Source organism: Scyliorhinus canicula, chromosome 3 (genome assembly GCF_902713615.1).
Source record: "Scyliorhinus canicula chromosome 3, sScyCan1.1, whole genome shotgun sequence".
Classification (NCBI taxonomy): Eukaryota; Metazoa; Chordata; class Chondrichthyes; order Carcharhiniformes; family Scyliorhinidae; genus Scyliorhinus; species Scyliorhinus canicula.
Window position 1 is genome coordinate 225,303,097 of NC_052148.1, and position 14,521 is coordinate 225,317,617.

Below are 14,521 nucleotides of genomic sequence, written 5' to 3' on the forward strand. Positions count from 1 at the left end.
CCGCCAATCCCGTCAGCACAGAGGTGGTTTAAACCACATCGGCAGGATTGGCCTGTCAGCAGTGGGACTTCGGCCCATCGCGGGCCGGAGAATCGCCGCGGGGGGCACACCGATCGTCGCGGGGGGGCACGCCGATCGGCGGGGCGTGATTCCTGCTCCCGCCGAGTCCCGGGTGGCGAAGAATTCCGGGCACGGCGGGGGCGGGATTTACTCCAGCCCTAGGCGATTCCCCGACCCTGCGGGGGATCGGAGAATTCTACCCACAGTGTTCAACATTAGGTGTGATTCAATTGGACAGCACTTACTGAACAGTCCCAAGTGTGCCAATGATTACACACAAACAACTGATTTGGGATTATCAATTGGGCTCGCTATGTGATTTACTTACACTTGCTGGAAGTTATCTCTATATTCATACGCAGGATCCTGCCCTCTGAAAACAGAAATAACATATCGAGGTATTGCACTTTTTCAATTAAAAAGCTTGGCGATTAACCGTTGCCTAGTGCATTCACCATGACAATTATCTGACCAATCAGAGTCCACTTGCCAACGAATCAGCACCTTTTTTCTCACAGTATAAATTGTAATTCCCTATGAAATTTGGTATACTTGCATCTGTCCTGATAAGTGTAAGATGAAAAACTTTAATTTTATTTAAATGGAGAGAGACTGCAGTACAGAGGTGTCTGGATGTTCTTCTTCATGAATCACAAAAAATGACATGCTGATACAACAAGTAATTCGGAAGTCAAATGGGATGTTGGTCTTTATTACAAAGATTCCAAAGACCAAGATTCTGAAGACTACATCTCCCTTATCTGGAATTGACTGAAACGAAAGGTATTGATAACATCTCGTAATGTCTTAAGGGTTTTGTGCACCCAAGATTATTTTTCTTTTTGCACACAATACTCCAGGTGCAACATTCCTTTCTGATACATTCCCTCATCACTTTACAGACCCAAACTTAATAGGCGCAGGAACGCTTTAATTTAATAATTATTTTAAAAAATAATCAATTTCCATAGGAGCAGTGTACTTTTGTGGAAAACTCCGGTTTGGTTGCAGTGTGGTTCAGGTGATTTGAGTTTTGAAGGCACAAGTGCAGAACAATTAGAAATGCTGGAATTACTCAGCAGGTCTGGCAGCATTTGCGGAGAGCAAAAGAGTTAACGTTTCAGATCAATGACCCTCTGTCAGAACTGTCCTGTATAATTTATTTCAGATTTGGCTGGTTTGGCATTGACCCAGAAGAAGTAGCAAAACCTTGGCTGAACTACATTGGAGCAGCTCTGTCTTTTACGAGGTAAACCTGACTACCATTGTGAATGAAATATGAGTAATTGATGCAATTTGTATTCATTTTATGAGCTAGAGTTGTAAGATGTGCATTGTCCTGGAAATTATAGCTTATATGTGAAGGAATTTTGTATATTTGCAATTTTGAAAAAAAGTATGTGTTGATATTCTAATTAATAAACAATTCTTACTCAATTTATAAATAACAATGTAGAGATGAAAGGAATTTATAGCAAAATAATCTATTCATCTGAATCCTTCAAATACTGTTCGAATAAGATATAACATTGCAGTTAGTTTAAAGCTACACTGAATTTTGAAGTCTGATATTTTTGATTTGTTCAGTTAAAGTATTGATTTAAATATTTTCTGTTTTAGTGCCATCATATTTTTCTTTGTCAAGAGTGATATGAATGCTGCAAACAGTTCTGAATCAACACTACTGATTGATAACGTGAGTAACAGCTCCCTGTGGAGTTGGTCTTGGAGAAACTCCTTTACACACAAGAGTTTGCTGTAGTGCAAGTTAAATAGATTCCTTGCTTTGGATTGTCCTTACATTTTGACTCTGCATTCTGTAAATGTTGTATCCAAATAACTTTTAATAATGATGGAACACACCAAACAGGAACAGTAAGGTATTTTTGGGCTTTTGTGCATCTGTTGGTAGCACTGTTACTTTTTCAAGTCAGAAAGTTATGATGGTTCCAGAATTTGAGTTCATAACATAAGCTGACAATTTGGTGCCATATTGAAGGAGTGCTGCAGTTTGGGTGCTGTCTTCAGGTGGGACTTGAACTGAGGTGCTTGCTCAGATAAAATAAAGACCCACAAGACATTCAAAGCCTAGTTGAAAGTTCTTCTGATGTTCTGGTCAACACACCTCCCAAAATCAGAACCACGAAAAATTCCTACTCATTCACCTAATTTGCTGTTTATAACAATTGCTGTGCGCAAATTGTCTCCGCATTTTGCAATGCTTTCAGCATAACTACACTCCAAAAGTAAAAAACAGAAAACACTAGAAATAAGGAAAACAGATCAGCCCTCAGTGGGAGCAAAACAGAACAACTAGGGGCAGAGGCCATGTTGGGGAGGGGTGGGTTGGTTTAGGATAAGTCAGGGGAACGGAAAAACAGAAAACAAAATTGGGGAATCAAGATGGAGGAGGAAGTTCGCAGCCTAAAGTTGTGAATTTAATGTTGAGTCGGGAAGGCCTAATGGCAAGGTGAGGTATTGGTCTCCCAGTTTGTGTTCGGCTTCGCTGGAGCACGGCAGTAGGCTGAGGACGGATTTGTGAACATGGGAGCAGAATGATGAGTTGAAATGGAAAGCAACTGGAAGGTTGGGGTCATGCCTGAGATGTTTCGCAAAGCGGTCATCCAGTCTGCATTTAGTCTTTTCAATGTAGAGGAGGCTGCATTGGGCAGCTCCAAGTTAAATGCTGCTTAACCTGAAAGGAATAGTTTGGGCCCTTGGACAGCGAGGAGATAGTAGGTAAAGGGGCAGGTGTTGCACCTCCTGTGATTGCATGGGACGGTAGCATGGAAAGGGGATGAAGGGTTGGGAGAGATGGGGGAGTGGACCAGGGTGTTGTGGAAGGAGTAGTTCCTGCGGAATGCTGACGGGGTGGTGAGAGGAAGATGGCTTTCGTGGTGACATCATGCTGGAGTTGGCAGGAATGGCAGAGGGTGATCCTTTGAATGTGGAGAGTGGTGGGGTGAAAAGTGAGAACAGGAAGGACCCGCCTGTTAAGGCCAGCATTCCTTTAGCCTTTCTGTCCCTCTTGTTGGCATTTCAATTACCTATGTATCTGGACTTGTACGTATCTTGGAACCTCAACTACTGCTAGCTTTTCACCATTTAGAGAGTATTCGGTTCTACCTTTTTTATATTTATTTTTACCCACAGTGCATGACCTCGTATTTGACTACATTGAAATCCAATTGCCACAATTTTGCTCATTCACTTAATTTAATAACATATATGTAATTTAGTGCTTCTTTCTGCACAACCCACAATGCTGCAAATCTCCGTATCATCAGGAAACTTGGACATGTGGCTTTTGATCGCATCATCTTAAGTTGTCCGTAAGTACTTTGAATAGTTGAGGTGCCAAAACAGATTCCGACGGAATATCACTCATCAGATCCTGTCAATTAGAGTACTTGCCTCACTTTCTGTCTCCTGCTGCTTAGCATGCTGGCTGATAACTTGTCTTCAGTTCCATCTGCTTCAACCTTAGCTGATAGTCTTTTATGAGTGACTCTATCAAATGCCTTTGTAAATCACGTTGGGGCAGCACGGTAGCATTGTGGATAGCACAATTGCTTCACAGCTCCAGGGTCCCAGGTTCGATTCCGGCTTGGGTCACTGTCTGTGCGGAGTCTGCACATCCTCCCCGTGTGTGCGTGGGTTTCCTCCGGGTGCTCCGGTTTCCTCCCACAGTCCAAAGATGTGCAGGTTAGGTGGATTGGCCATGATAAATTGCCCTTAGTGTCCAAAATTGGCCTTAGTGTTGGGTGGGGTTACTGGGTTATGGGGATAGGGTGAAGGTGTTGACGTTGGGTAGGGTGCTCTTTCCAAGAGCCAGTGCAGACTCGATGGGCCGAATGGCCTCTTTCTGCACTGTAAATTCTATGATCTCAAATACATTGATAGATATTCCCCCCTTCACTACTTTGGTCAGCTCTTCAAAAAATTTGACCACATTTGTTTAGCATGACATGTCTTTTACAAATATAAGCTGACTCTGACCAGCTGAAAAATCTCGAGGTGTTAGTCACCCCCACCCTATATTATAAAAACTAGTAATTTTCTGAATCAGACTTTAGATTAACTATAACTCCCTGGTTTTCACCTTTCAGTTTTGTTAAATAGCAGTTACCAGTTTGGTTTTATATTCAAAAGGAATGGTTCTTGAATCACGAGCACTTTGGAACATTACAATTCAAATCTGCAATGTTCTCACCTACGTTCTTTAAAACCTTGGAATAGCAACCATGGGCGGGATTCTCCCGTACCCGGCAGGGCGGGGGGTCCCGGCGGGACGGAGTGGCGTGAACTACTCCGGCGTCCCTTCAGGGGCCCACCCCGGAATGGTAGGTGCCCCGCCGGCTGGCAGGATAGGGGCTTAGCGCCACCTAAACTGGCGGCAAAGGGCCTCCACCGGCCGGCGCGAGTCGGCGCATGTGCTGGAGCGCCAGCCCGTGCTGGCGTCATCCCCGGGCTTGTGCGGGAGGGTTCGTCTCCGCATCGGCCATCATGGAGGACCACAGCGGCCGATGCGGAGGAATAGAGTGACCGCACGACTCAGGCCTGCCCGCGGATCGGTGGGCCCCGATCACGGGCCAGGCCACCATGGGGGCACCTCCCGGGGCCAGATCCCCCCACGGCCCCCCAGGAACCCCGGCGCCCGCCTGCGCCACCAGGTCCCGCCGGTAAGGGGCCTACTCTAATTTACGCCGGCATGACCGGCTACAGACAGGCGGGACTTCGGCCCACCGCGGGCCGGAGAATTCGGGCAGCCCCGGCACCTATTGAGTCGCGCCGGACCCCGCCATTTTCCGAGACAGGGGGCGCGACTCATTCCGGGCCGGTTTTTGGGGGGCAGGAGAATTGGGAGGATGGCAGGGGCGGGATACACGCCGACCCCCTGCGATTCTCCCACCTGGCGGGGGGTGGGAGAATCCCGCCCCATATGTTCCTGGGCATTTATCACTCTTTGGTGCTATCATTTTCTTCATTGCTGTTTCCTCTTTTGTTCTTTAGTGGCACAAACTGTTTACTTAAATGTTTCTTATTTATCTGCTGGTTTAATTACTTCCATATTTTAGTATCCCCCTTTACCTGGAGAACTGAAAGCACAACAATTCCTGTTTGTTACTCTCTTCCCTTTCATTTATTTTTGATATATTATTTATACTTGCTTTTACACTTTAGCACCCCTTTATTTACGAGGTTAAATTCCTTGTGACCACACAATTTATCCTTTCCGCTGGAACCCTCATTCCAGCCAGTCAGGTGGAGCCCTTCCTGACGGTAAGGTTCCGACCTGTCAGATGAAATGGAACCCCTGTCCCCCAGACTACTCCTTCAGCCACATATTGTTACAATCCCAATGGCGACCCGTGAACCAAAATAACCAAATTTACCAAAGGTTGGGTGGGGTTACTGGGTTACGGAGATAGGTTGGAAGTGTGGGCTTAAATGAGGTGCTCTTTCCAAGGGGCGATGCAGATTCGATGGGCCAGAAAGCCTCCTGCACTGTAAGTTCTATGATTCTGTGACCCCCAAATGAAGAAATTACCAACAAGATTTCACTTTCTGCAACTTTTGCTTCGACACGAATCAGCACCAATGCAAATTTGAACATGAATTAACAGGCAAATGATACTTCAAATAAAAAGGTAAATTTCACTTTGAACAGTCAATACAACACTTTACATAGGCTTAAACAACCACAATCACCCACAGCACCCACTCCAGACTCATGGCACTACATATATTTCTAACTTGGCTTCTTGTATGTAGGTCTCTTACTTTCCCATTCATTTGGTTTGACCAAGTCCCATTCACCAGTAGTTGTATTCCATCTGAGGTCCCTGGAGGTGGTCATCGCCCGTACAGCACATGCCTGCAGAACCTCCTTATGTAGGTACAGTCTTGATGACACAGATTCCACAGAGACCCCTTCCACTCCTTCAATAAACCTCGTTAAACAGTCTGGTCGGCTCTGGCAAACAGCAACAGCAGCAGATCATCTGCTCCCGCCAAAGACGATCCCCTGCGGCGGGTTCCCCGACGCAGGACAGGTGAGGCTTGCAAAACGCCATGGACATCACTGCATATCCCCGCCGATAGCCAATGGCAAGCCACCTCTGCCACCAGAAAATACGCCACGGGATGCTGTAAAATCCTTTGGCTTTCTGTCCTAGTAACTGCTGACACACACAGCTCTTTGTAGATGTGCCTTGTCTGTTCTCCCATGTGGTGCAGCTCTCCTTTGTGTCTGGTGCTGCTTCAAAGTCAAGGGTCACCAGGTCACATGAACAGTATTTCTTATAATTCAAGAAAATAGCAATTGATCTAAACTCTTAAAAGCCCTTTTCACATTTTTTTGAAGTATGTTTATTGAGGTTTTACATTTTATAAAATAACACAACCAAGTATGCAAGGTGGCACAGTGGTTAGCACTGTTGGTTCACAACGCCAGTGTCCCAAGTTCGAATCCCGGCACTGTCTGTGCAGAGTCTGCACGTTCTCCCCGTGTCTGCGTGGGTTTCCTCCGGGTGCTCCGGTTTCCCCCCACAAATCCCGAAAGACGTGCTGTTAGGTAATCTGGACGTTCTGAATTCTCCCTCTGTGTACCCGAACAGACGCCGGAGTGTGGCGACTGGGGACTCTTCACAGTAACTTCATTGCAGTGTTAATGCAAGCCTACTTGTGACAATAAAGATTATTATTATAAATGTAACAAACTAAATACAGCACCCAAATCAAGGAAGGAAAAAACAGAAACGGCTTAACCCACATGAGCACAGTATGGAACAGGAGAACAACATCACAATTGGTTTATTAGATAAAATCAGATCCCCACATCGCCCCACCAGAGACTGAGGGAAAAACAGGATAAGATCAGGAAAACAGGACAGCGTGACAAAATGGTGCACACCCTCTCACGCCACGCAGCCTCACAATCCTCACGGAAGATCAGGATAAACGTCCCACACCATGATCGGGTACGCATCAACACACATCCCCCTCAACTCCAGCAGCACCAGTGGCATCAGTGACCCAACACAGTCTTCCTTTTTCAGATTCCAGACCACCTGCACCCATGTCGGAGCCAGGAATGGATTTGTCATACCCACCCTTGCAAAAACAGAAGAAAATACGCGGAGACCCCAGTTCGACGAGAATTGCGGACATACTGCCAAATGCAACAAAACCCTCAAACCAAAGCCGAGGGCAGAACCGCAATTATAAAGAAAGGAGCGGAAGAGAGAACCGGCGACAGTGGCAACATGTTCAGACTATGGTCAAGCCCAGGGCCGGCTCAAGGCACCGGCAACTCGGGCTGTCGCCCGGGGCGCGATGTGCTCGGGGGCGCCAGAGACTCGGGCCCCGCGCATGCGCAGTTGGGCCGATGTCAACCAGCGCATGCGCGGTGGCCGCCCGCCTCCAGGGCGGCCCCCCGGCTCGGTCCGCCCCCCCCCCCCGCTCCCCCCTCGGGTCCGCCCCCCCGCCCCGCCCTTGGGTCCGCCCCCCCGCCCCGCCCTCGTGTCCGCCCCCCCGCCCCGCCCTCGGGTCCGCCCCCCCCCCCGCGTCCGCCCCCCCCCGCGTCCGCCCCCCCGCGTGTCCGCCCCCCCCCGCGGGTCCGCCCCCCCTCGGCCCCGCCCCCCCCTCGCCCCCCCCCCCCCTCGGCCCCGCCCCCCCTCGCCCCCCCCCCCCCCCCCCGGCCCCGCCCCCCCGGCCCCGCCCCCCCCCAAGGGCGCCGAAGTTCAGCTTGCCCAGGGCGCCAGCAACCCTAGAGCCGGCGCTGGTCAAGCCCACAGGGCCTCCCAAGGTAGAAAAAAAGGGAAGGAAGAGCGAAAAAAAAACAGACCCACCTAGGCTATCCCACCAGATGACAACACCCACCAGTGAAGAGGAGAACAGGCCACTCAATTATCCAAAGGGTGACCCAACACTAAAGGGGGACCACAGGATATCCACCAAGGCACAGAACTCAACCACCCCCAGACCCTTATGCACCAGAGAGACAGGGAAACAAAATTCAGCCTCCACGGAAGCCCTTCCTCACACCCTTGGAGGGGGAGAGCCTGAGCCCCTAGAGGCAACAGGATGACAGCCACAGCACAGGGCCTGGCCTATCCCAGCACCAAATGACAGATAAACACTATATTCCCCGGGCCTCCGGCACACCCCAAGAAACCTGCACCCCAGTCAAATCTGTACCTTTCCAACCCCATCCAGAACAACACACCACTGGGGCTGGTTTAGCTCACTCGGCTAAATCGCTGGCTTTCAAAGCAGACCAAGCAAGCCAGCAGCACGGTTCGATTCCCGTACCAGCCTCCCCGGACAGGCGCCGGAATGTGGCGACTAGGGGCTTTTCACAGTAACTTCATTGAAGCCTACTCGTGACAATAAGCGATTTTCAATTTCAATTCAATTTTCAATTCAAGAAGATGATTATTCCAGTCCCAGCCAAGAGGGGGTGGGGGGGCTACCAACCGAGAAGAGGAGGAATTGTTCAAGCCACCCAATAATCAGGTGTCCTGGGAGGGAGGGCTGACTTTCTCCTCCCCGGCACAAATACAGAAACCCTTCAAACCACCGCGCAAGACCAGGGTAAAAGCCAACGCATTACTCACCTGAATAAAAAGAAGAGAAGAGAACCCCCAGAGAGGGGGACACCCAGCCTAGCTCAAAGAGACCTCTCTCGCAGAAAGAACATCCAGAGGAACCTCCCTCCTCAACAACCCAACCACCACAAAAGCCATGGGGAGAAACACAAAGAGAGATCCAAATGTACGGAACAAAAAATTCAACTTAAGGAAGAGACAGAAGGAACCTAGTCCTCCCCAGGATACAGACTCTGCCCAGGCCAAAGAAGGATGAAGACACGGATTCTTAAGTCAAAGAATATTAATCCAAAAGAAAAATCTGAAATGGATTATCTCTAATTGGGGGGTGGGGTGTGTGTGTGTGTGGGGGTTGGGGGAGTGGGGGGGTGCGGTGCTATCCTCAATCTCCATGTGGACTGAACTAACACAATCAACCATATCCACCCACCCTTCACCCAACCCATCTCCGCTCGTCATCTTCATAAACAAGGCGGGGGATGACAAAAGTCCCTCCCTTCCCTCAACCACAAGAATTAGCGACAATGACCAGAAGGAGTAAAACTGTGCACAAATCACACTTCCTATAATTGATCCAAAATGAACCTCCAACACACGGTGAGGATAATCAACAGCACAGGCCATCAGGCTGACATTTTGCACGCCCCTATAGGAAAAAAGACAATAATAAAAAAAGCAACAGCATGATCAACAGGGAGTAACAATCAACTTCTCGAAGAACTGCAGGGTAGATTGCAGGATAAAGATGTCTTCCATGTCGCACAAATCGTAAGGATAAGTCAGGATCAATAAACACTGTCCAGGATCTCTCCAGGATTCCATTGATCAAAGCACGAGACACCATCACTTCTACCATGCCGTCTCTCCGACGCCCAGGCTGTCCACAGCCTGGGGCAATGACTCGACCCACTCGGCCACCTCCATTCCCTCACGACAAGCATCAAGAACTGGACGATACAATGTTCAGTGGGCCCAACCAACACCTGGCCTCACAGACAGGACCCAGTGTGCTGCATTGAATCTGATTCTACCAGCCTCCAAATGAAGACTACCAAAGCATGGCAGCCAATTCTGGAACTCCATTGGAAATTAATCTCTCACCAGACACTCGGCTCAGCAGGACATCTGACCTGGCCCCCATTCCTGAACCCATCAGGATAACCGATACACCATGCAGCAGGAATTCTACGACACGAACGCGGCCCCTGACCAGGGACAGTGCTTTTGAGTGTAAGAACCCTTTTGCGCGCCTCCACCGCTCTTCTAAAGGTGCCCTGCAATCCCTCGAAATGAACTCTAAACCTGCACGGCAGGGCCGACATTCTCAGTCAAGGCAATATTTTCGAAGGTGGCCATCATCCGATGCGCACGGCACCGTCAAGACGAGAGCCTGCTTAGCAGCAACTGCTCCATTCCCAACTGCTACGGGTGAACGAGGATTTTAGCATTTTAAAACTTGGCTCTTTCTCACCAAAACAACAAATCAGAAGCCTCCAGGGAAATGGCACAAGCCACGTAGCACAGGGAAATCAAGTAAATGTGCACCAGAATGAAACGACGGATTAGAAAACACGCAGAGTCGGAACAACCACCCTGCCTCGCATCACGTGACCCCATACTTTTCAAATATTCTTGAGAACAATTAGACCTTTTGAAGAAATTACAATTTTTTTCTCACTGAAAGGTCATCGCAGTGTTAATTTCCCTAATCTCTTTGTCCCTAAATTGATTTGCCCATAATTTGGATATTACCCTTAAACTCCACGGGCTGGATTCTCCACTGTCGGGATTCTCCATAACGCCAGCAGCACACCCACGCCCGGGGATTTCCCGACGGCGTGGGGCTGCCCACATTGGGAAACCCCATTGGCCACCTGATGCGACGGAGAATCCCACTGCCGGAGGGGGCATGCCGCATCAGAAAACTAGTGCGGGGGACAGAGAATCCCGCCCCACTTTTGATTTACCTCATAGTTCCTGGTACTCTCGAAACAGAACGTCTTGTTTGCTTATCTGTATGTTATTGGTTCCAACATGGATCATAACAACTAGAACCTTCTTCTCCGCCTATCATTCTATCCATTTTTATTCATAACCTTGCAGTATTGTATCTGTTGGATAGGATCTGTTCCCTTGTTCTCTAACTCATTGAGTTCCTCGTATTCTGTACACCACCATTTCCCAATTTCTTTGAGCTGCGGAAACCCTAGTGACCTCCCAAGAGCTTCGGGCAACCCCAAACATTCTCGCAACGTCGGTTTTGTGAGGGCCACGAAGAATCCAGCACGTGTTTTCAGGATACAAAGAAATAACATTTATTTACAATAACATATATATATATATATATACAACAGCAGCAGCAACTTCCCTTGCTGCTCACTCCTCTCTCTCCGCTGGTTCCAAACTGGCCAGCTCTATTTATGCAGGGAGTCTGCTAATGATTTCTCCGCCCCCTCATTGGGGAAGCTCATACTCCCAGAGGATTGTGGGATTGTCATTAGTCCCCAGCCAATGGTAAGCAGGCAGGTTATAACAGTCGGCGACCCTATTTTGCCACAAAGTCCATTTTTGCTAATAAAATGAAGGCTGACCTTCCTGTCGTCTTCAGTGTGCGAGTGATGCTGCGTCCTTTGCTCACATATTCGCTTGATGTCATTAACCATGATCCTTAACATTAAGCCCAGGTTATGCCATCCTCCTATGGCCCCTTAACATCAATCCCTGACTCAGCCATCCTCCCATGGCCATAGAATCAGAATAACAGAATAATAAAGTGCAGAAAAGGCCCTTCCGCCCATCGAGCCTGCACAGACGCATTAAAAACACCTACCTGCCGACCTAATCCCATTTGCCGGCACTCACCCAGGTACTTTTGAAAGGATATGAGGCAGCCCGCCTCTACCACCCTCCCAGGCAGTGCATCCCCTCCATGGCCCCTTAACATTAACCCCTGAAAGTAGTATCCACTTTAGGAGACATTTCACTTCTGCCAGCAGGTATATAAAATATGACACGCTATGTATCAATATCTTCAAATGCAGTCGCAACTCCTCCCACTCTGCAGATGCCGCCGGTGCTCTTCAGATGCCACTGTCGCTGCTTCTAACCACCGCTCTGGTCACCACGCTAATTCCATCTCTGGTTGCCGCTCTGCTCGCTGCTTGCCACTTTTATGCCCCAGCAGCAGAGCATTTTCGGCCAATCAGCAGCCAATTCTCAAAAAGGCAGGGCACCGATTAGCCAATTTGATTTTTTGCGTTCCTTTGAATTCCGAACAGCAAATGACAAAATCAAAGGTTTTCAGGCGGACATCTTGCGTGCTTTGTGATTGTTGGTGGCGTTTACTCTATGACTCCTGCGGAACCCCTGGGGGGGCCTTTCACAGAATTCCAGGGTTCCGTGGACCCCAGTTTGGGAACCCCTACTGTGCACTATCGATCACACCAACCCCCTTCTGAGCCTGCACATCTCTATGAAGTGTACTGAAGTCTGGATGCTTCTCCGTCTCCATTATGTGTTGGGCGTGCCTACCCAGATTCCAGCTCAACGACTTTCCCTGTTTGGCTGGCAGTTCTCAGTGAGCGGGACATGCACCCCTTGGGTCCTTGATCCCGGGGAAAATCTGCAGGTGGCAAGTCAAGTGCTTGATTGGGGTAAGACTTCTGGCCTCCATTAAATACTGCCCAATATTTCAGATCGATGACATTTCATCAGAATGGTTATGAAGAAAGGTCATCAACCTGAACCATTAACTCTGCTCCCTCTCTCTCTCTCCATAGGTGCTGTCTGACCTTCTGAGTATTTCCAGCATTTTCTATTTTTAATTCAAAAAACGTGATTGATATACATAACTATACTTTTTTTCCTTCAATTTTATGACTTTTTACTACACGCAGCAAATAATGTTCCCTGTGGGCTGCACAGGAGTGCAACCACATAGCAATCCAGAAATGCAGGGAACAAGCAGTCTATACAAAGCATTATTCCCATCAAAAAACGCAGATGTGTGACTGTGGGACAGTCTTAAAGGGTCACACAGTGCAACAAACAGACCATGCATAGCAAACCAATATTAGAGGAAGCATTGTTTGGAAAATGGGAACATTTGAATTATGTGCTATACCCTTGACCTCCTGTTCTCCATTAGTATTTACTCATTTTTCTTTCAGCAGCACTAGCATTAGGAGCTGCCAAGACAGGGGGACAATAGAGTGAAGGATTGGAGAGCGATGGTGAAAGGGATCAGGTATAGGGCCGGCACGGTAGCACAGTGGTTAGCACTTTTGCTTTACAGCGCCAAGGTCCCAGGTTTGGTTCCCAGCTTGGGTCACTGTCTGTAAGGAGTCTGCACATTCTCCCCCTGTCTGCGTGGGTTTCCTCCAGGTGCTCCGATTTCCTCCCACAAGTTCTAAAAGATGTGCTGTTAGGTAATTTGGACATCCTGAGTTCTCCCTCTGTGTCCCTGAACAGGTGTCGGAATGTGGCGACTCGGGGTTTTTCACAATAACTTCATTGCAGTGCTAATGTAAGCCTACTTGTGACAATAGTAAAGATTATTATTACAGAGTGAGGGGAGGCAGGCAGGCCTGAAGTTAGATTACAGCTTTGATTTATCAAGATTTAACTTCGGATAGATTTTTCCATCAAAAAGTACATTTCAAATATAGACATGAGTAAATGTGTTCAGGTAATGATTCAAACAAACAACTAATAAATTCTGAAATAAAATACGGAATTTTGATCACAACTTCAAATATTAACTCTGTTTCTGTCTCCATGGATGCTGCCATACCTGCTGAGTGTTTACAGCATCTTGGTCCTGGATTCTCCAGACCCCCAGCTGCGTGCTCCTCGGTGACGCGCTGTTTGCTGGCAGTGGGATTCTCTACTCTCGCCGCTTGTCAATGGACTTTCCCATTGAAATTACCCCAGACCTTCGGGAAACCTGCAGGCGAGAGTGTGCTGTCAGCGGGAACAGAGAATCCCAATGGCTGGAGAATTCTGGTCCTTCTGTTTTATTTCAGATTTCTAGCATATTTAATTTTATCCGCGACAGACAACATCTATTTCACAAGAAGCAGCTCATTGGTCTCAGTAAATTTTGAAATTATAGTTTTCAAAGTTTTACATCCTTCCACATTTAATAGCCCTCTGGAGAGACTATTTCTGATTTACTAACATACACATGTCTTGCTGTTAAATGTCTGCGATGCATCTGGAAATTCATTGACTGATGCAAATCCTAAGTGTGTTGTTTGTGCAAGTAGCAACTCTGATAGAATTGATGGCATTTTCTTATTCCATAATTTATTGTGTTCTTATATACATTGGTTGGAAAATAGTATTGCAAAAGTTATTTTTCTGAAGATTGAACAATTTTTTTTTACTGCAGTAAGATTTCCCTTATCTTTCGCTCATAGATAAGGGGCAGGATTCATCCGTACCCGGTGGGGCAGGGGGTCCCAGCGGGACGGAGTGGCGTGAACCACTCCGGCGTCGGACCGCCCCAAAGGTGCGGAATCCTCCGCACCAGGGGCTAGGACCGCCCTGGAGTGGTTGGCGCCCGCCAGCTGGCATACCATAATTCCCGTACCAGCCTCCCCGAACAGGCGCCAGAATGTGGCGACTAGGGGCTTTTCACAGTAACTTCATTGAAGCCTACTCGTGACAATAAGCGATTTTCATTTTAATTGGCGCCGAACGGGCTCCGCCGGCCAGCGCGAGTCGGCGCATGCGCAGGAGCGCCAGCGCATGCTGGCGTCATCCCCGCGCATGCGTGGGAGTGTTCATCTGCGGAGGAATAGAGTGCCCCCACGGCACAGACCCGCCCGCGGTTCGGTGGGCCCCGA

The 14,521-nt window shown here is 48.3% G+C and overlaps 1 protein-coding gene across 1 annotated transcript in view; it reads left to right on the forward strand.

Annotated features, from left to right (window-relative positions):
- Positions 1-14,521, forward strand: part of LOC119963324 (transmembrane protein 144-like) — a 115,939-nt gene that overhangs the window by 68,137 nt on the left and 33,281 nt on the right. The window contains exons 6-7 of the mRNA XM_038792303.1: positions 1,229-1,309; positions 1,681-1,756. Of these exons, the coding sequence (XP_038648231.1) occupies positions 1,229-1,309; positions 1,681-1,756 (157 nt within the window). The remainder of the gene's footprint in view (positions 1-1,228; positions 1,310-1,680; positions 1,757-14,521) is intronic.